Consider the following 19,874-nt stretch of genomic DNA (forward strand, 5'->3'; position numbering starts at 1 on the left):
TGTTGCTACACCAATCGTTACACCTGCTCCTGCCGGAGAGCTAGAGGGACAGATGAAGCCCTTCTCCAAATCCTCCTTGATATACTCTTTCATTGCCTTTTTCTCAGGACCAGACAGAGGGTAAATATGACCCCTAGGATGCGTAGTAATCTATAGGGCAATCGAAAGAGCGATGAGGAGAAAGTTTATCTGCTGACTGAGGAGAAAACACATCAGAATATTGTTCATATTGCGTAGGTACACCTTCTACAGTTAAATTGACAGAACAAAATGGTAAGTTTTGCAGACAATTTCTCTGACAAAAAGAAGACCAGGACATGAGTTGTCCTGTACTCCAATCAAACTGCGGAGAATGTTTTTGTAGCCACGGAAGGCCTAAAACAACAGAACATGAGAACATCTTGAGTACATAAAATTGTATCTCCGCGACATGGTACAGACCAATACGGCAACAGAGCAGTGCCGTTTGGGAGAGTAGTTGTTTCTCCTGTAGAGGAGAATCATCAATTCCTGTGACATACAATTTTCTCTCCATGGGTATTAAAGGAATACCCCAATCACAAACAAGACTGAAATCGATGAAGTTCCCTGCTGCTCCAGAGTCTACGAAGGCTTGTGAGGAAAACTCAGAATCTTTCATTAAGACCTTAATGGGTAACAGCAATTAATCAAACTTTCGGGTGACAGAGGATCGCCTAGGGGTGCACCCCTGACAGAACCTAGGCGGAGGAGTTTTCTAACTTTTTAATACAATTCTGAACAACATGCCCTTTTCCCCCACAATATAAGCATAAACCCTCCTGTCTTCTTCTTTGCCTTTCTACATCAGAAAGTTTAGTATGACCTATCTGCATAGGTTCATCACCTTGTGTACTAGGTGTACTGGAAACAGGCACAACAGGACGAGAAAATGGCTGAGATTTACTTTGTTGGTGATAGCGGACTCTGCGGTCAATTTTAATAGCAAGAGAGATTGCCTCGTCCAGTGTTCGGGGCTCAGGATGACCAATTAATAACTCAGAAATTTTGTCAGACAAACCCATAAGAAATTGGTCAAGCATCCCACCTAGAGGCACTAGCCCATTTTCTGAATTCTGCTGCGTATTCCTCCACAGTTGCCTAAGGACTGTTCTTCCTTAGGCAACTAAGGAAGTTTGGCATGCCCAGGGAGCTAATGACCAGTTTTTATACGGCGACCATCGAATCTGTCCTTTGCTCCTCCATCATTGTCTGGTACTCGGGGGCAAATGCGAAGGATAGGCTCAAACTCCAGAGTCATCACTGTGGCTGAGAAGATCATCGGGTCGCCCCTGCCACCCCTGGACCTTCTCCACACATCCAGAATGAGGTCCAGGGCCAATAGAATCACACTGGATCCCTCCCACCCTGGCAATCACTTCTTCAGTCCCCTTCGCTCGGGACGTCGCTATAGGTCCATCTACACCAAAACCACCAGGCGTAGGAACACATTCTTCCCTCAAGCGATCACTCTCCTCAACTCAGACCCTCTCCCCAATGCCATCTCCTAATCCCCTGCTGCACCTCGGGGCACTAGAGGACGAACGCGCGCCCATAGGCGGACACTCATGCTCATCTCTGCTAATATAGCGACAACCGCTCTATGTGTCTTTTGCTATGTAGAAATGTTTCTTTATAAATTGTACTATGTGTAATGTTACTTGCACTGTTTGCACTTGCCAATATGCCTTGTGTCCACAAATAATTCCAGGTGCGGCGCCTGTCGCACTTGGCGAATAAAGTGATTCTGATTCTGATTACGTCCCTGACGGAGGTTACGGAGCTTCCTAACAGAAGTGGTGGCAACGTCAGGATCGTCATAAATTATTGCCATAGCATTGATAAAATCTTTGACAGATTTTAGTGCCTCGTTTCCTGGTGGTAAGTTGTATGCCCAGGTCTGTGAGTCACCCCTGCAAGAGTGTTTTGATAAGGGTAACCTTTTGATGCTCGTTGCCTGAAGAATTAGGTCTGATTTCGAAGTAAGACAGGCAGCAACTACAGAAATTGCGGAAATCGCTCCTATGTCCAGAGAACTTCTCAGGCAACGGCATCTTGGGCTCAGATACCAGTAGTACTGGTGGAGCAGATTGACCTGGCTGTTGCGGCTGCAGTCCACGAACAGCCTGAGACAAACTGTCCAATTGCCGCTGCTGGTTGGTTAAGGTATTACTCAGGTCACCAACCGCAAGCGCCAGGGCTTGAACTTGTTTGCAAAGTTCTTCCATGTAAATGTTATGGTCTGCTCTAATGTAACAATCTGCTAGTGTGTGAGCACTAGCAGACAGACAAGTATCAGACGTTCCCACAAGGGAAACTTCTACAGTGTCAGTATAAGGCAGTACTGACACTGAGTACAGATATAAAGAATGGTCAGACAAGTCGGGTCGGTAACAGATCAGATTGGTAAGGTACAAAATCGACAGGCAAATACAATGTGGTTTATCAGGCAGAGGTTGGCAACAGATCAGAAAGGCAAAGGTACAGAGTCAGCAGGCAAAGAGTAGTCAGAGAAACTGGCAGAAGTCAAACACAGTAATCAATATAATATAATAAGCTGAGCTAGTATGGAATCCCCGGGGTCCTGCCGGTTCAAGCCACACACGGAGTAACTAAGGTCTGAAGCCTTCACTGCGAAGTGTTAGCTAGAGCAGACAGTGAGCAAGTGTCAGAGCAGTGCTTAAGAAGCCTGGGTAAGCAGGTGAACACACCCCCAAACCGCTCAGCCAATCCGGATCCGGAGGTGGACCCGTGCGTGTCAGCTGACCGGCTGTCAGCTGACACGCTTCCTGAGTGAATAAGAGGCACGACGCTGACAACGCGTGCGTCCACCCTCCTTCACACCAAGCGTAGGAAGACCAGCCGGAGCGCCGCTGACATCATCCCCAGCCATGCAAGCAGCCGACCCGGAAGTCGCGGACACGCTGCTGGCAGCTGCAGCACTGGTAAGATCCGCATACCTGACAGTGTGGCAGTGTTTCCCAAAAAATACACATAATGTGGCAGTGTTTCCCCACAAAAATACACAAAATGTGGCAGCGTATCCCTCAAAATACACATAACACGGTAGTGTTTCCCCCAAAATATACATAATGAGGCAGTGCCTCCCACAAAATACATATAATGTTGCAACTTTTGCAAACAAATTACACATAATCTGTCAGCTTTCTCACAAAATATACATAATGTGGCAGCTTATCCCCAAGGTACACACAATGTGGCAGTGTATCCCCCAAAATACGCACAATGCGGCAGCATTTTCCCCAAAAAAACTGGCATAATTTTCCCCCAAATACACATAGCCCATCAGTATTTTGCCATAAAATGCACACAATGTGGCAGAATGTTTCCCAAAATAAACATAATGCAGCAGTGGATCCCCAAAAATACACATAATGCAGCAGCGGTTTCCCTAAAATACACATAATATGGCAGCATTTCCCCCAAAAATACACATAATGTGACCATGTTTCCCCTAAAATACACATAACGCTGCAGCGTTTCCTCCAAAATACACAATGCGGCAGTCTGTACAATTATATTCCCCAGAGCCCCATGGTGCCTCTGTGTCTCTCTTAACTACCTAACGACCGCGTCATGCCAATGGGCGTGAATGCAGCGGCAGCCCCAGGACCGCCTAACGCCAATTGGCATCAAGTCCTGGACATGGCATGCGCGATCGTTCCCTGCCACTTCACGGAATGGAGTTCCGTGATTGGTCTGCTAGCCGCCGATCTCAGCTAGAAGGCTGTTTGTAAACGAAAGGGGAAAGAAATCCCCTTTGTTTACAAGTGTACAGCGCTGCGGTCCCTGGCAGCGCTGTACGAGATCAGCGATCCCCGGCCTCTGATTGGCCGGGGATCGCCGTCCTCTCATAGGCTGATGCCTATGAGAGGCAGAACAGGAAGGATCAATGTCCTGTTCCAATTCAGAGCACGGAGGGGAGGAGGGAAGGGGAGGGAGGAGGGAGGGAGAGCCTCACAGAGGCTAGAAAATAAAATAAAGGACCACAGCGATCGGACTCCTCCGGCGGCATGGAAGGAAGTGAGTCCGATCGCTGGGCACCATAGCTGGGCTGTGCAGGAGGCTGAACAGCCTGCACAGCCCAGTGCAGCAAAGAACAGCCTGGTCGTTGGGAGGGGGGGAGGGGGTTTAACGCTGTGGTCGTCATGTGGTAAAGAAACACTGAAGCAAAAAAAAACAAACCATGATATAATGAATTGGTTGTGTAGTACGGATAATTACTAGAAGATTAGTAGCAAAGAAAATATTCTCGTATTTTTATTTTCAGTTAGTGTGTTTTATAACATTGCATCATTCTTTAATGTTTGCGGTTTGCACTCTACTCAGCATTCTAAATTATTTTTTCAGAGCAGTCTTGTGAACTATTGACCTGTCCTCTGGTAGAGAAAAAGAAAATTCTTCACTGACAGTCGAGATAATAAACTTCAGAAGACAGACCTTTCTGCGACTTTGAAAGTCGTGGAGCTTAATGGCTTATTTGCATAGAGATAACAAATGGAGTTTCTTAACTTTTCCTGTACTGGAAACAATTAGACCTATGTCTCTGATCCTAATGTTTTATTTATTAGCTGTACTACACATAGGCCCATATGCAATTAACTTTTTCTCCTGAGTTATCTCCTAGGAGATATTTTTTATATTATCTTTAAAATAACTTTTAAGAATTTTAAAACTGAAAAAGTACCTAAAAGTAGGTGAAAAAGTACTATCAAACTTATTTTGTGTATTTTTTTGCTTGCTGATGGTTTAAAGGGCATTTTATGACAAGGTCTGAAAATATCACCTAGGAGAAAACTCAGGAGAAAACGTGAATTGCATACGGGCCCTACTGTATGTACTTGTATCATAATTTTTTTTCGCTTCAGTGTCTCTTTAAGTGACGTGTGCATCTCTCTTGTGTGTCCATCTTGTGTGCATTTTTGTGTGTGTCTCTCTGTGCGTCTTTGTTGTGTTTCATACATGGGGAATGTTTAATCATTTCATGTTGGTGGAAGGGGTTATGTATGCCACATTTCATGTGTCAGAAACAATGTTTGGCACATTTCATGTGCAGGGTTGCCAACTCATTCCTTTAAATACTGACACATCTAAGTTATACAGGTTCTGGGGCTTCTCACATATAATCAGTGCCTAAACTGCATCTAACTAGCCCCAAGACATGTATAATTCATAAGCATACATATTTAAAGGGATGAGTTGGCGGCATCACTGTTTATGCGTCAGAGGTAATGTTTGCAGCATTTTGTGTGCCGATGGTAAGGTTTGGTGCATTTCAGGTATCGTTTGCCGAATTTCATGTATTGGAGATATTTTTTGCTGCATTTCCTGTATTGCAGGTAGTGTTTGCGGAATTTCATGTGTCACAGGCAACGTTTGCCATATTACATGCGTCAGAGCTAACATTTGCCATATTCCTGTGTCGGAGGTAATGATTGCTGCATTTTGTGTGTCAAAGGTAACATTTGGCACGTGTCATGTATCGGATGTATTGTTTGCTGCATTTCATGTGTTATAGGTAACGTTTGCCAAACTTATTATTTGAGGGTCAAATTACAGTAGAATCCCTTTATAGTAGACTCTGAGGGACCAGGGAAAGTAGTTTACTATAGCAAAAATGATCATACACTCTATATAGATGCATTTACTGGGACCTGATGACTGATTTTACTATATCCAGAGTAGGGATGGTCAGGAATGCTGATTTCCGATTCCGCAGAAATTCCAATTTCTGCCACTGCCGATTACCAATTCTGTGGATTTCCGATTTTCATTTTCTGATTTCTGAGTAGTATTTTTTGACATTTTTTGAATTCTCTGATTGGCCAAATACTTACAAGTTGACTCTGCATTCTCTGACAGGTCCAATGCTTCTGAGTTCTGGGATTGCAGGATCCTAGCAATGCTGTTGCAGGATCCTAGCAATGCCCCTATGTGCCATACACATACATGTGAGGTTAAATTATATGCAGAGATAGTTTTACAGAGATAGTTCTGTAAGTTGAAAGAAATAAACAACTACTGCATAAACCAGAATTTGGATTATTATGATTGGTACAGTCACAGATTCTCTCTTGCTCAGAATGTGGACTACAATGTTATTATAGTAATGTGAAGTCCGCACAATCCAGGTAGTAGGATAGTCAAACTGTTTTATTAAATAATTAGGTGCAGCATAAAACAGATAACATGTTATGGACGTCTTTAATCATAGCACAAAATACAAAAATGAGGTATATATACTTAACCACTTGCTGACCGCCTTAAGCCGATGGGCGGCGGCAAGGGCTGGCCCCAAACGACCGCAATACGCCCATCGGCGGTGGCGGGCATGGTTATGCGGCGATCGCGTCATTCGTGACGCGATCAGCCGCCGGCAACTGGCTTCGCCCCCCCCCCCGCGCTGTAACCCGCCGGCCTTTCAGGAAGCGCCGGCGGGTTACTAGCACCCCGATCGCCGCACGGAAAGTGTATAATAGGCTTTGTAATGTATACAGAGCCTATTATACAGGCTGCCTCCTGCCCTGGGGGTCCCAGTGTCTGAGGGACCACCAGGGCGGGCTGCAGCCACCCTAGTCTGCACCCAAGCGCACTGATTTCTCCCCCCCTGCCCCCTGATCGCCCACAGCACCCCTCAGACCCCCCCCCTGCCCACCTCCCAGACCCATGTTTACACCCAATCACCCCCCTAATCACCCATCAATCACTCCCTGTCACTATCTGTCAACGCTATTTTTTTTTAAACCCTAAACTGCCCCCTGCTTCCTCCTGATCACCCTCCCCCACCCCTCAGATTCTCCCCAGACCCTCCCCTGTGTACTGTATACCTCTATCCCCCCTGTAATAACCCACTTATCACCTGTCAATCACCCATCAATCACACATCAATCACCCCCTGTCACTGCCACCCATCAATCAGCCCCTAACCTGCCCCTTGCGGGCAATCTGATCACCCACCCACACCAATAGATCGCCCGCAGATCCGACGTCAGATCACCTCCCAAGTGCAGTGTTTACATCTGTTCTCTACCCTAAACACCCACTAATTACCCATCAATCACCCCCTATCACCACCTGTCACTGTTACCCATCAGATCAGACCCTAATCTGCCCCTTGCGGGCACTCAATCACCCGCCTACACGCTCAGATAGCCCTCAGACCCCCCCTTATCAATTCGCCAGTGCAATATTTACATCTGTTCTTCCCTGTAATAACTCACTGATCACCTGTCAATCACCCATCAATCACCCCCTGTCACTGCCACCCATCAATCAGCCCCTAACCTGCCCCTTCTGGGCAATCTGATCACTCACCCACACCAATAGATCGCCTGCAGATCCGACGTCAGATCACCTCCCAAGTGCAGTGTTTACATCTGTTCTCTACCCTAAACACCCACTAATTACCCATCAATCACCCCCTATCACCACCTGTCACTGTTACCCATCAGATCAGACCCTAATCTGCCCCTTGCGGGCACCCAATCACCCGCCTACACGCTCAGATTGCCCTCAGACCCCCCCCCCCTTATATATTCGCCAGTGCAATATTTACAACTGTTCTTCCCTGTAATAACCCACTGATCACCTGTCAATCACCCATCAATCACCCCCTGTCACTGCCACCCATCAATCACTCCCTGTCACTGCCACCCATCAATCAGCCCCTAACCTTCCCCTTGCGGGCAATCTGATCACCCACCCACACCAATAGATTGCCCGCAGATCCGACGTCAGATCACCTCCCAAGTGCAGTGTTTACATCTTTTCTCTACCCTAAACACCCACTAATTACCCATCAATCACCCCCTATCACCACCTGTCACTGTTACCCATCAGATTAGACCCTAATCTGCCCCTAGGACACCCAATCACCCGCCCACACCCTCAGACCCCAGCCCTGATCACCTCGCCAGTGCATTGCTTGCATCTATTTCCCCCCTCTAATCACACCTTGAGACACCCATCAATCCCCTCCTGTCACCACCTGTCACCCCCTAGCACACCTACTCATCAGATCAGGCCCTAATTTGCCCCGTGTGGGCTCCTGATTACTCGGCCAAACCCTCAGATCCCCCTCAGACCCCCTTCCGATCACCTCCCCAGTGCATTGATTGCATCTATTTTCCCCTCTAACCACCCCCTGAGACACCCATCAATCATCTCCTGTCACCCCCTTAGCACTCCTATCCATCAGATCAGGCCCAATACAACCTGTCATCTAAGAGGCCACCCTGCTTATGACCGGTTCCGCAAAATTTGCCCCCTCATAGACCACCTGTCATCAAAATTTGCAGATGCTTATACCCCTGAACAGTCATTTTGAGAAATTTGGTTTCCAGACTACTCACGGTTTAGGGCCCGTAAAATGCCAGGGCAGTATAGAAACTATAGGGTTAGCGGAAATTGATGTTTATTGTTTTTTTCACCAAGTGTCATTTTTCACTAACTTGTGACAAAAAATAAAATCTTCTATGAACTCACCATACACCTAACAGAATACCTTGGGGTGTCTTCTTTCTAAAATGGGGTCACTTGTGGGGTTCCTATACTGCCCTGGCATTTTAGGGGCCCTAAACCGTGAGGAGTAGTCTAGAAAACAAATGCCTCAAAATGACCTGTGAATAGGACGTTGGGCCCCTTAGCGCATCTAGGCTGCAAAAAAGTGTCACACATGTGGTATCGCCGTACTCAGGAGAAGTAGTATAATGTGTTTTGTGGTGTATTTTTACACATACCCATGCTGGGTGGGAGAAATCTCTCTGTACATGGACAATTGTGTGTAAAAAAATCAAATAATTGTCATTTACAGAGATATTTCTCCCACCCAGCATCTGTATGTGTAAAAATACACCACAAAACACATTATACTACTTCTCCTGAGTACGGCGGTACCACATGTGTGGCACTTTTTTACACCCTAAGTGCACTAAGGGGCCCAAAGTCCAATGAGTACCTTTAGGATTTCACAGGTCATTTTGCGACATTTGGTTTCAAGACGACTACTCACGGTTTAGCACCCCTATAATGCCAGGGCAGTATAGGAACCCCACAAATGACCCCATTTTAGAAAGAAGACACCCCAAGGTATTCCGTTAGGAGTATGGTGAGTTCATAGAAGATTTTTTTTTTTTGTCATAAGTTAGCGGAAATTGATTTTAATTGTTTTTTTTTTCACAAAGTGTCATTTTCCGCTAACTTGTGACAAAAAATAAAATCTTCTATGAACTCACCTACCGTGATGAGTAGTCTAGAATCCAAATGCCTCAAAATTACCTGTGAATAGGACGTTAGGCCCCTTAGCGCACCTAGGTTGCAAAAAAGTGTCACACATGTGGTATCGCCGTACTCAGAAGAAGTAGTATAATGTGTTTTGGGGTGTATTTTTATACATACCCATGCTGGGTGGGAGAAATCTCTCTGAACATGGACAATTGTGTGTAAAAAAAATCAAATAATTGTCATTTACAGAGATATTTCTCCCACCCAGCATCTGGTTGTGTAAAAATACACCACAAAACACATTATACTACTTCTGAGTACGGCGGTACCATATGTGTGGCACTTTTTTTGCACCCTAAGCGCGCTAAGGGGCCCAAAGTCCAATGAGTACCTTTAGGATTTCACAGGTCATTTTGCGACATTTGGTTTCAAGACTACTCCTCACGGTTAGGGCCCCTAAAATGTCAGGGCAGTATAGGAACCCCACAAATGACCCCATTTTAGAAAGAAGACACCCAAAGGTATTCCGTTAGGAGTAACAAAAAAAAAATCTTCTATGAACTCACCATACTCCTAACGGAATACCTTGGGGTGTCTTCTTTCTAAAATGGGGTCATTTGTGGGGTTCCTATACTGCCCTGGCATTTAACCTCGGATAAGGTTAGCGCTGTAGTTTGTGCCCACTAAGTGATAAGGCACACTAACCGGCTTAGTGCCGGTTAGTGAATCAAGGCCATGATGTTTAACATTGTAAAGTCCAGACCTTTTTACCAAGAGAGCGACCACGTCCAGTCTATGTTGGACACCCCGGGTGGAGTCGGGTTAATCATCTCCACCTGCCCCTGTTGCAACCTACCTTTGTGAGTAGTTTTGTTAATTTACATTTACTCATTAACCTAAACATACTATGCTATTTTAGCTTCCGTTGTCTCTGTGCTTCTTTTTTAAGATGTCAAGGCACCACACATTGTTCCGCTCCTAATTAGTATATTCGATATGGACAGAGGGCTGGTGCACACCGAGCGGGTTTTCTGGCGTTTTTACAGTGGATACGCTAGGGTAATGTATTTCAATGGGGTGGTTCACACCAGAGCGGGAGGCGTTTTTCTGAAACGCATACTCCCGGGCTGAGGCATTTTTTGGATTGCAGAGGCGTTTCTGCCTCCAATGTAAAGTATAGGAAAAACACGAACCGCTCTGAAAAACGCCAGTTCAGAGTGGTTTTGCAGGCGTTTTTGTTATAGAAGCTGTTCAGTAACAGCTTTACTGTAACAATATATGAAATGTACTACACCAAAAACGCTACCCAAAACCGCAAAACACTAGCTGAAACGCTTCATAAAAATAAGAAAAAGCGCTTCTAAAACCGCTTGCGTTTTGCAGATCTGCTAGTGGTTTTCGGTGTGCCCTAGGCCTTAAAGAGGAACTCCAGTGAACATTTTACTGTTGGCAGGTGATGTAGCTGCTGCATGGTTTTTGGCAGTTGGAAACAGCTGTAAACAGTTATTTCCCACATTGCAATAAGGTTCACAGACAGGAAACTGACAAAAGTTCGAACTTTTCTTGTGGGAGGGGTTACTTGGAGGTATTTCACCACAATATCAGTCATACAGAGCCCCCTGATGGTCTGTTTGTGAAAAGGAATAGATTTCTCATGTAAAAGGGGTATCAGCTACTGATTGGGATAAAGTTCAATTTTTGGTCTGAGTTTCTCTTTAAGTGTCCAAAGGGCGGTGACCTCTGCAAGAATCACATTGGAGCTCCCATTTGAAGCAAGGGACTTGAGTTCCTTTTCCCCCTCGTCATATCAAATGTGGATGTTCTACAGTAAACAGGGTAATATTCATGATCAAGGTGGGTGGGCAACCTCACCTGTTGTATTTTCTGGTGTACTCTCAGAGGATAACTGTTGTAATGTAAATTGAAGGAGTGTTATGATAGGAACAATATGTGGAAGGGGTAGGTGTGCGTGAAATGAAAATGTGTTGACTACAATGTTATTAGCATTAGCATATGGGGAAAAATTATATTCTTCCTTAAATTAACATATTGAATAAAAGTAGCTTCTTACAATTGATGATCACTGCAGTTGTAGAATTTGAAGTCTGAGCTGACAAAAACTTTCCCAGTCTCTTTAGAAATCAGTTGAAGCTCTATTCCATACCAGTCTGAAAAAAAAAAATATATATATAAAAGACTTACAGTGGCAACCATAGTGCAAGGAAGTGCAAAAAAAGGTATGTATTAAATTACAAACATCAATACCTCCAAACATTTGAAAATTCTAAAGAGACACACCAAAAGGGACAGAGAGAGTGACAGGCTTAAAGAACAACTGTCGCGATAACCATAAAATTAAAAACACATACAAATAAGAAGCACATTTCTCCCAGAGTAAAATGAGCCATAAATTACTTTTCTTCTATGTTGCTGTCACTTACAGCAGGTAGTAGAAATCTGACATAACCGACAGATTTTGGACTGGCCCATCTTCTCATAGGGAGTTCTCACGGTTTTCTTTATTTTTACAAGCACTTAGTGAATGGCAGTTGCTCCGTCCAACTGCCAAAAGAGTGTGCAGCGAGCAGGGAGGCTGGCTAGCATCTTTGTATTAGTCATTTTCAAGGAATGTCTTTATAAAGGATAAAGGCCATTCTGAGAATCCCCTATGGAGAGATGGACTAGCCCAAAACCTGTCGGTAATATGAGATTTCTACTACCTGCTGTAAGTAACAGCGACATAGAAGAGAAGTCATTTATGGCTCATTTTACTCTGGGATAAATGTACTTCTTATTTGTGCGTGTTTTAAATTTAAAGATTTTCACAACAATTCCTCTTTAATGAGTTACGGCTAACAATGGTGGTTTGCGGCCGAACGCAAACTTTATGCGAGTTTGACCCGCCCCCTATACTACATCATTGGGCTAAACTTTGACCTTGCCACAGCCAGCAGACACGTGGCAACCAATCAGGCTGCACTCCCTCCTGGAGCCCCCCCCCCCCATATACAAGGCAGCAGCGCCGGCCATTTTCTCACTCTGTGTGCTGCTCTGTTAGTGAGAGAAGGGAGAGAGGTTGCAGCAGATATAGGAAAAGCTTAGCTAGGCTCTTGTTAGGCTTGTTAGCTTGCTCCTTGCTAATATTTATTGCTAAAAAGCACCCCAAAAAAGCTCTTTTGAGAGCTAATGTTCTTGTGATGTTTTTTTTTTCTCTGTGGCCCACTGACACTTGCATATACAGCCCTGTCTGTCGCAGCTGGCCCTTGCTAACTGCTATACTGTGCCAGGCCCAGCACATTCAGCGCCTACCTTTTCACTGCACCCCCTCACCTGTGTGTCTGCTGCACTGCACATTGTATTGTTATACCAGTCACTGCATACCTTTAACTGCACCTGTGTGACTGACCGCTCGCTGTTTTATATACCAGTTCACTCATACCTGTTCACTGCACTTGTGTGTGTGACTGCTGCACATTGTATTGTAATACCAGTCACTGCATACTTGTTCACTGCACCTGTGTGACCGCACGCTGTTTTATATACCAGTCACTGCATACCTGTTTACTGTACCTGTGTGGCAACTGCACATTGTATTGTAATACCAGTCACTGCATACCTGTTCACTGCATCTGTGTGATCGCACGCTGTTTTATATACCAGTCTGTTCATACCTGTTAACTGCACCTGTGTGACAGCTGCACATTGTATTGTAATACCAGTCACTGTATACCTGTTCACTGCACCTGTGTGACTGATCGCACGCTGTTTTATATACCAGTCACTGCATACCTGTTTACTGCACCTGTGTGACCACACACTGTTTTATATACCAGTCCGTGCATACCTATTAACTGCACCTGTGTGACAGCTGCACATTGCATTGTAATACCAGTCACTGCATACCTGTTCACTGCACCTGTGTGATTGCGCGCTGTTTTATATACCAGTCACTGCATACCTGTTCACTGCACCTGTGTGACCGCACGCTGTTTTATATCCCAGTCCGTGCATACCTGTTAACTACACTTGTGTGACATCTGCACATTGTATTGTAATACCAGTCAATGTATACCTTTCACTGCATCTGTGACTGCACAGTGTATTACACCAGCAGTCAGAGTATACCTTTCACAGGCACCTGTGTGATGGCACATTGTTATACCAGCAGTCACTGCATACCTTTTCCCTGCACCTGTGTGACTGCACATTGTTCTACCAGCAGTCAGTGCATACCTTTCACTTCACCTGTGCGATTGCACATTGTTATACCAGCAGTCACTGCATACCTTTTCACTGCACCTGCGTGACTGCACATTGTTCTACCAGCAATCAGTGCATACCTTTCACTGCACCTGTGTGACTGCACAGTGTTATACCAGCAGTCACTGTATACCTATTCACTGCACCTGTGTGACTGCACATTAGTCAAGTCAGTGCATACCTTTCACTTCATCCCCCCAATATGGACAAAACAACAGGCAGAGTCAGATTCAGAGAGGAGTAGGAGGAGACGAGTTGCTGAAAGAAGCGGGGGGAGCTCGTCGTCAGAAACAGCTCGTGGCAGTATCCAGCGGCATGTATCACCACCTATGGACAGCCAGCCAACATGTCCTTCAACGTCAGCTGCTGACGGCACCACCAAAGTGCCATCATCCCAGGGCTCAGCAGTGTGGACATTTTTTTGAGTGTCTGCCTCAGATGAGAGCAATGCCATCTGTACTCTCTGCCACCAAAAATTGAGCTGTGGAAAGACCAAGACCCCCGTAGGGACAACTGCGTTACGAAAGTTGAAGAGAAATCGAGAGCCCAATATGGTGTAGTATGTCAAAATTGATTGGATAAATGAAACAGTGAGATGGTAATACTCACAAACACGGGTTACCACCTAGGTAACCACTCATTAGGCAGGTGAGGAGATTAGACCTGTCCTCACTCAGGATTAAGAAGTCGCTCTCTGTAGATAGGAAGAAAGGGGGTAGATCACCCCTCCACCTGGGGTGGACTCAAATATATTGGTAGGTGAACAGAGGCGCCAGAAGGATAAATGTACATAACATTTTTAAAAAATTGCTGGGAGGAAGTGGTGGACTCGCCTCCGTTAAAGCAGACACCAAGGACTGTAAATGTATAGATATACACATTTATTGAAAATACCCCAAAGATGCAACGCGTTTCGCGGGCACAGCCCACTTCTTCAGGCAATAAGCAGGGGATAAACAACTGCAAACAAAAGTGTGTATACACATTATGTAGTTTACACTGACCCATTCCTTGCAATCACCCCCCTACTATAACATATCACTAAACACTATGTTTGAAATACTATTCTTATTACACTAAATAATAATCAATTTGTATCTTTTTATGGCAACATTTATAGCTATGCCTCTGTCTTTTGTTTGCAGTTGTTTATCTCCTGCTTATTGCCTGAAGAAGTGGGCTGTGCCCGCGAAACGCGTTGCATCTTTGGGGTATTTTCAATAAATGTGTATATCTATACATTTACAGTCCTTGGTGTCTGCTTTAACAAAGGCGAGTCCACCACTTCCTCCCAGCAATTTTTTAAAAATGTTATGTACTTTTATCCTTCTGGCACCTCTGTTCACCTACCAATATAACTGCGTTACGAAGGCACATGACGAAAAAAGCACAAACTGCAATGGGAAGACCACCTGAGGAAAAGCAGCACACAAAAGAAAAGCCACCCTCCTTCTCCTCTTATTCCTTCAGGTGCAGCATCTTTAGCCGCTTTCTCCCTTGCACCTTCACAGCCACCCTCCTCCATTCTGCCTCTCACCTTGAGCGGTTCCTGCTCCTCTGCCCACAGCAGCCAGGTGCCCATGAAGGAAATCTTTGAGCGGAAGAAGCCAATGTCTGACAGTCACCCCCTTGCCCGGCGTCTGACAGATGGCTTGGCGGAACTGGTAGCTCGCCAGCTGTTACCATACCAGCTGGCGGACTCTGAGGCCTTCTGAAAATTTGTGGCCATTGGGACATCGCAGTGGAAGATACCAGGCCGCAATTATATCTAATAAAAGGTGATACCCAAACTGTACCATGAATTTGAAAGGCAAGTGGTGTCATCTCTGGCACACAGCGTTGGGTCAAGGGTCCATCTGACCACGGATGTCTGGTCTGCAAAGCACGTACATTACTTATACAGCCCATTGGGTCAACCTGGTGACTGCAGATGGCAAGAAGGGAGTACGTGGCTGTGCAGCGGACCTAGTTGTGACACCTCCACGGCTTGCAGGCAGGCCTGCTGCCACCTCCTCTCCTTCTCCTCCTACTCCTCCTGCTACATCCTCTTCGCTGTCGTCGTCCTCCTCCTCGGCTGAGCAGTGCTACTCTACTGGTGCTGCAATCTCCTCTCCAGCTACACAGCCCCAGCTCCCCAGGGCCTATGCTGCATGCCAGTTATGACGGTGTCACGCCATCTTAGACATATCTTGCCTCAAAGCCGAGAGTCACACTGGAGCAGCTCTCCTGGCTGCTCTCAACAAACAGGTGGATCAGTGGCTGACCCCGCACAAACTGGAGATCGGCAACGTGGTGTGTAACAACGGCAGCAATCTCATTTCGGCTTTGAGTTTGGGAAAGTTGACACATGTACCCTGCATGGCCCATGTGCTGAATCTAATAATTCAAAGATTTGTGTGTAAGTACCCAGGCTTACAGGAGGTCCTGAAGCAGTCCAGGAAGGTGTATGGGCATTGCAGGCGGTCCTACACGGCCATGGCACGCTTGGCAGATAGTCAGCAGATAAACCACTTGCCGGTGAGGCGCTTGATTTGTGATAGCCTGACTTGCTGGAATTCAATGCTCTTCATGTTTGACCGCCTGCTACAACAGGAGAACGCCGTTAATGGATATCTGTACAACTACAGTGAAAGGTCATGCTCTGGGGAGATGGGGTTGTTCTGGCTAAAGTACTGGACACTCATGTGAAATGCCTGCAGGCTCATGCGGCCATTTGAGGAGGTGACAAACATGGTGAGTCGCATTGAAGGCGCCAAAAGCGACTTGATACCATATGCTTTCTTCCTGGAGCGTGCCGTGCGTAGAGTTGTGGATCAAGCTATGGAGGAGCGTGAACAGGAAGAGGCGGAAGAGTGGGAACAATCATCAGCAGAACCAGATGTTTCCTCAACACCTGCAGCAGCACACAGGAGGGGGGGGGGGGAAGAGGCAGAGTCGTGTGGGGAAGAGGAGTCAGATGAGGAAGGTGGGTTTTTTTTGAGGAGGAGGCGGAAGAACAACCGCAGCAGATGTCGCAGGGGGCTTATGCTGCTCACCTTTCCCGTGGTATTGTTCGTGGCTGGGGAGAGGAGGAGAACTTACCTAACATCACTGAGGAAGATCAAGAGGAGATGGACAGTACGTCGGCATCCAAATTTGTGCAGATAGCGTCTTTCATACTGTCCAGCCTGTTGAGGGACCCCTGTATAAAAAAACTCAAGGGGAATGACCTGTACTGGGTGGTGTCAGGAACCAGCCCGCGGCACGCCTGCGTATACAGTTCCCGACTGCAGGTTTGACCAGATCAAGCGGGGAGCAGCCTTATTCAAGCTAAAAACAAGGCTGTGACCCCTCAAATGCTTCTTACTGCCACCACTAGCTGTTGCTAGACAAGTCCACTTGGCTGTCGAGTGCTTAGCACGCAATCCACGTTTTCGTATTCGGGTCAGCTTTGCGCTTTAGACCGAAAATGGGAACGCCACGCACACACACGCACAATTGCAATCTTACACGGTAGTGAAGCAAAACCACTAACAGTCGTTCCGAACGATACTGTTAGCCACTCCGAGACTTCCCACTCTGCCGTCCAGCGCAGAAGTGCCCCATACACACAATGCAATTACAATCTTATACGGTAGTGTTGCTCAGTCATACAATCAGGCATGGACTTATACAGTTACACTTCAGTCTCTTCTAGGCTATGAGTGTTAGTTTAGTTCAGCAGAAGTCAAACTTATTAAATAATGATTTAATATTCCAGAAAAAAAAGTGGAACAATGCAGAAATTAATATATACAAAAGATGTACAAAACAAAGTAAAAAAAAGTTACAAAATAAAAGTTACAAGGATACACACAAAACAAGTTGCCAAAATAAAAGGGAAATAAACGTGAACGTTTACCAGCGCAAATGTCCAACCGTGGAGGGACACGGATTTTCCGATTCAATCGGGATCAGCTCTGGCGATGTGCTACCCTCAAGAGAAGATGATTTGTGACGGTCCCAGGCTTGAGTTATATAGTCCACTTGGGGGCCTGGGGCATTGAATGTTCCATCCCCAAAACTAACGGAATTTCCCCGTTTGTGACATCATGGTCTGCCGAGCCCCTTGTCACATCTGGGCTAGCTGTGACATGCGAATTTCAAGGCTTTTACTGTCACACTTTGCAGACTTCAAAGCAATTCTGTGTTAGCTTCCACTGTCTCCAGACTCTGGTAGTCTTGCTTTGTGTATTGGGACAATGGGTCGTCTCCTGAGTTCAAAAAGCCATGCAGACAATCCAATTAGCAGTGACCCACTCTCAGAGGAACTGCATACAGAAACTCAAAGTACTTCATATGGTCAAGACAATCACACCTGAGACAGCAGATTAGAGGCCTAATGAGCCATTTCCTTGCCCCAAGCAACTCAAGGCAACAGCTCCCTTCTAGCAGACATACACGTGACACAGGCAGAAAAATGAAAGAATATGTTCCTGTATTATCCTTAACATCATAACTAGCTGTGATATTGTAATGGTTGGGTGTCGCAACTCAGATGTCTGATTATTTGGTGATCTGCAGAATCACCAATAATGCAGACGCTATACCTGATTATGTGTGATCTGCAGAATCCCCAATAATACTAGTATAGCAGCACAAGGAGCTGAGTGTGTAGTGCTTGGTGCAACCGTAACTTTAATAGTTTTGCGAGATCTTACCAGAGGAGCTGGCAAGGTACCATCAGTACACTGACTGCACAGTTTTGCTCAAACCCTTCCAGAGAGACTGGAAAGGTACCAACAGTGTGAACACAGAAAATAGTATTGCAGGTTTCTGCCCGGCTAGCTGGCAAGAGACCAGTAGCAATCAGACAGATAATAACACAGACCTTTTCCAGAGGGCCTGGAAGGTCTAACTATGAGAAATAAAGAATTAGACTGACTAGTCCTTACCAGAGGAGCTGGCAAGGAACTAGTTAAACAAGTAACGAGAGTAGCTAGTCTCGACCTTTCCAGTGGAGCTGGAAAAGTAATACAAGTGACTTGGATAGTTTTAGCTAGACCTTCCAGAGGAGCTGGAAAGGTACTATCAGTCACTAAGCAACACCTCACCAGTGGAGCTGGTGGGAATAATGAGTAAATAACGAGTGCTCATCAGTGGAGCTGATGAGCCTCAGAAACCAATAAGGCTAGGCCTCACCAGAGGTGCTGGTGGGCACTTGCTGCAAGAGCACTGATAAGTACGGCCAGGCCTTCCAGAGGGGGTGGCTACATACTAACAGGTACGGAAACTGTATAGTTTGGCTAAAACCTTACCAGAGGAGCTGGTAAGATACTATCAGTTTAAGTGACAATCTAATTAGCAGAGCTTGTGACTGTATAGCTTAGCTAGACCTTACCAGTGGAGCTAGTAAGGCACTATTAGTCACTTTAAGGAAAAGTAGCAATACCGCACCAGAGGAGCTGGTGGGAATATAGCACACCTCACGAGTGGTGAGAGCCCACTGGTGAGTAGAATGGTCAGACAGGCAAGGTTCGACAACAGAGAGGCAAGTAACAGTACAGAATTGTGAGGCAAAAGAGCAGTCAGTAATCGAGCAGAGGTTCAGCAACTATAGATGTCTGTTACCAACAAGATGGCGCCGGACTCGGACGCCTCAGTCACAGGGCTCCGGCCTTTTTTATATTTTTAGAGGGCTATCCCTCCTCCACTCACCTCTGGCTTCACCTCTCGCTTAGGTAGGAGGCGGAGGACATGGCCACTGCCGGTCCGGCTCTCTATCAGCCATTGATCGCAGCAGAGGACGACCGGCAAGAGGATCAGCTGCTCGCTCGGGGACCCCCGTGCAGCATGCAGGCATGATGAGGCATCATGGAGCTCTGCCGATCTGCCGCCGGACCATCAGCGACACCACCCGCGCTGACACCACCACAGTACTGAGGGCTCCCAGGGGAGAGGCACCCGTCCTCCGTACGTTCCAGCCATGGAGGATGATGCCTGTGCAGGCCACCGGCTCCTCTGCTGGTCGGGTGCGCCCCGCCTCACCCAGAGGACCAGCTGCTCGGGTGGATCAGCGCTCCTGCACGGGCATCTTAGTTGCTGCCCGACTGCTTCCCCGAGCCAGCCCCTCCAGCCACCGCTACGACAGAGGCCTTAGGGATCGGCTCCCACACCTAAGCAGGCAAGGGAGAGCTGGCGACCCAGAGCTCAGTGGTACCACGGTACCCCGCTACCCAGGGCGACCAGGACGCCACCAGCACTGCATTAGCAGCCTTCCTCCCCAGCCCGGGTTTGAGGAGGCTACAGGATCCCCCTCCACCACGTGGGCCGCTGTGATGGGGCCTAGGAGTCCAGGAAGCCAGCCGGAGCATGTGGGACACCCCACATGCTGG

The 19,874-nt window shown here is 46.5% G+C and overlaps 1 protein-coding gene across 14 annotated transcripts in view; it reads right to left on the bottom strand.

Annotated features, from left to right (window-relative positions):
- Positions 1–19,874, bottom strand: part of PLXNA2 (plexin A2) — a 3,799,727-nt gene that overhangs the window by 3,104,873 nt on the left and 674,980 nt on the right. For all 14 annotated transcript variants that reach the window (XM_068269767.1, XM_068269773.1, XM_068269774.1 and 11 more), the window contains one exon: positions 11,333–11,429. In XM_068269767.1, the coding sequence (XP_068125868.1) occupies positions 11,333–11,429 (97 nt within the window). The remainder of the gene's footprint in view (positions 1–11,332; positions 11,430–19,874) is intronic.

The sequence above is a fragment of the Hyperolius riggenbachi genome, chromosome 2, assembly GCF_040937935.1.
Source record: "Hyperolius riggenbachi isolate aHypRig1 chromosome 2, aHypRig1.pri, whole genome shotgun sequence".
NCBI classification, from domain to species: Eukaryota; Metazoa; Chordata; class Amphibia; order Anura; family Hyperoliidae; genus Hyperolius; species Hyperolius riggenbachi.